Here is a 1,758-nt window from a genome sequence, read left to right as displayed (position 1 = left end):
ACAGTCTCACTTTATCATCCAGGCTGGAGTGCACTGGCATAGTCTCAGCTCACTGCAAACCCACCTCCTGGGTTTAAGTGATTCTTGTGTCTCAGCTCTCCGAGTAGCTGGGATTACAGGTGCCCCACCGCCACACCTGGCTAATTTTTGTAGTTTTAGTGGAGACTGGGTTTCATCATGTACAGCAGGCTGACCTTGAACTCCTGACCTCAAGTGATCCGCCTGCCTCACCCTCCTAAAGTGCTGGGATTACAGGCATGAGCCACCACGCCCAGCCCTGGCCCTTTGCTATCCCTGCCACCCCACGTGCTACCATTTACTGAATCCTTGGACTGATGCATAAATAAAACTGAGCTGGGCACAGTGGCTCACATCTGTAATGCCAGTGCTTTGGGAGGCCAAGGTGGGTGTATCACTTGAGGTCAAGAGTTTGAGACCAGCCTGGCCAATGTGGCAAAAGCCTGTCTCTACTGAAAATACCAAAAAAAAAAAAAAAAAATTAACTGGGTGTGTTATTGTGTGCCTGTAATCTCAGCTACTGGGGAGAATGAGGCAGGAGAATTGCTTGAACCCGGGAGGCGGAGGTTACAGTGAGCCAGGATTGTGCTACTGCACTCCAACCTGGGTGACAGAGTGAGACTCCTTCGGAAAACAAACAAACAAAAAAAACCGACAAAAGCCAATTAATTTAGTTGTCATGATTGCAGTCCAGTTGCCTCTGAGTCTAAAATAGAAACTTTACACTATTAAATGCATCAGTTTCAAGTATCATGTAGTCACGACGGTAAAAGTGAAATGAGGCTTCTCTGCCATATCTCCTTTCTTAATTTTCTTATTACAGTTTCAGTGTTCCAAAAACTGATCATTTATTTTGGTAACAGGTGAAATACCAAGTCCTGTTACGTGCTTTCTACAGTAGGTGGGCACTCAGGTCTAAAGTTTTTGTTTTTTTCCTACAGCGCATGGATTTAGGAGAATGTACCAAAATCCACGACTTGGCCCTCCGAGCAGATTATGAGATTGCAAGTAAAGAAAGAGACCTGTTTTTTGAATTGGATGTAAGTTTTATTTGATGTTGATTTATAACTACTGTGAAGAACCCAATATTGAACTAACAAGAAATGTAACATATGTAAGTTTATGAAGCAAAATAAAGTAGTTGCTTGTTATCCTGCCACTCAAACTGAGAGCTAGAATACAGCCAGTAATGCTTAATCTTGTGTCCACTGTCCTATCACTATTCTAAATAATATGTGTTGTCTCATTTTGTTGCTTTTAAAAAATATTTTCATTACATTTTTATGAGTCCTTGAACAGTGTTTCTTTTTGCTTAGTTTTGAGCTTTATGAAAATGGTTTCATAGTGTAGAGTCTTTAAAATTAGATTTTTTTGGTTCGGTATTATGTTTCCGTTTACCCAGGTTGTTGCCTATTGTTTGTTTTCATTGCTGCTTGAATAATCCTCAAACGATCCTTCCTTTATACATAGACATTTAGATTGATTCTAGTTTTGCTATTGCAGACTATGAATATTTTTGCATAACTCCCTTGTCATGCAGATAAAGATTTATCTTGGGTATATTCCTAGGAAGGGGATTGCTGGTTTGTAGGGGATACCCATATTTATCCTCGCAAGACAATTTTGTAATGTCTTCTTGTTTCTTTTTTTTTTTTTTTTTTTTTTTTTTTTTTTGTTTCTTTTTTTTTTTTTTTTTTTGATAACAGTCTCACTTTATCATCCAGGCTGGAGTGCACTGGC

General features: G+C 39.5%; 1 protein-coding gene across 3 annotated transcripts in view; it reads left to right on the top strand.

The window, feature by feature from the left end:
* LUC7L (LUC7-like (S. cerevisiae)) overlaps window positions 1–1,758 on the top strand; it is a 59,974-nt gene that overhangs the window by 8,298 nt on the left and 49,918 nt on the right. For all 3 annotated transcript variants that reach the window (XM_011960072.1, XM_011960071.1, XM_011960074.1), the window contains exon 3: window positions 960–1,058. In XM_011960072.1, coding sequence (XP_011815462.1) covers window positions 960–1,058 — 99 coding nt within the window. The remainder of the gene's footprint in view (window positions 1–959; window positions 1,059–1,758) is intronic.

The sequence above is a fragment of the Colobus angolensis genome, unplaced genomic scaffold (assembly GCF_000951035.1).
Source record: "Colobus angolensis palliatus isolate OR3802 unplaced genomic scaffold, Cang.pa_1.0 Scaffold502, whole genome shotgun sequence".
Classification (NCBI taxonomy): domain Eukaryota; kingdom Metazoa; phylum Chordata; class Mammalia; order Primates; family Cercopithecidae; genus Colobus; species Colobus angolensis.
Note: the sequence above shows the minus strand (reverse complement) of the source record. Positions and strands in the feature narration are given on the sequence as shown.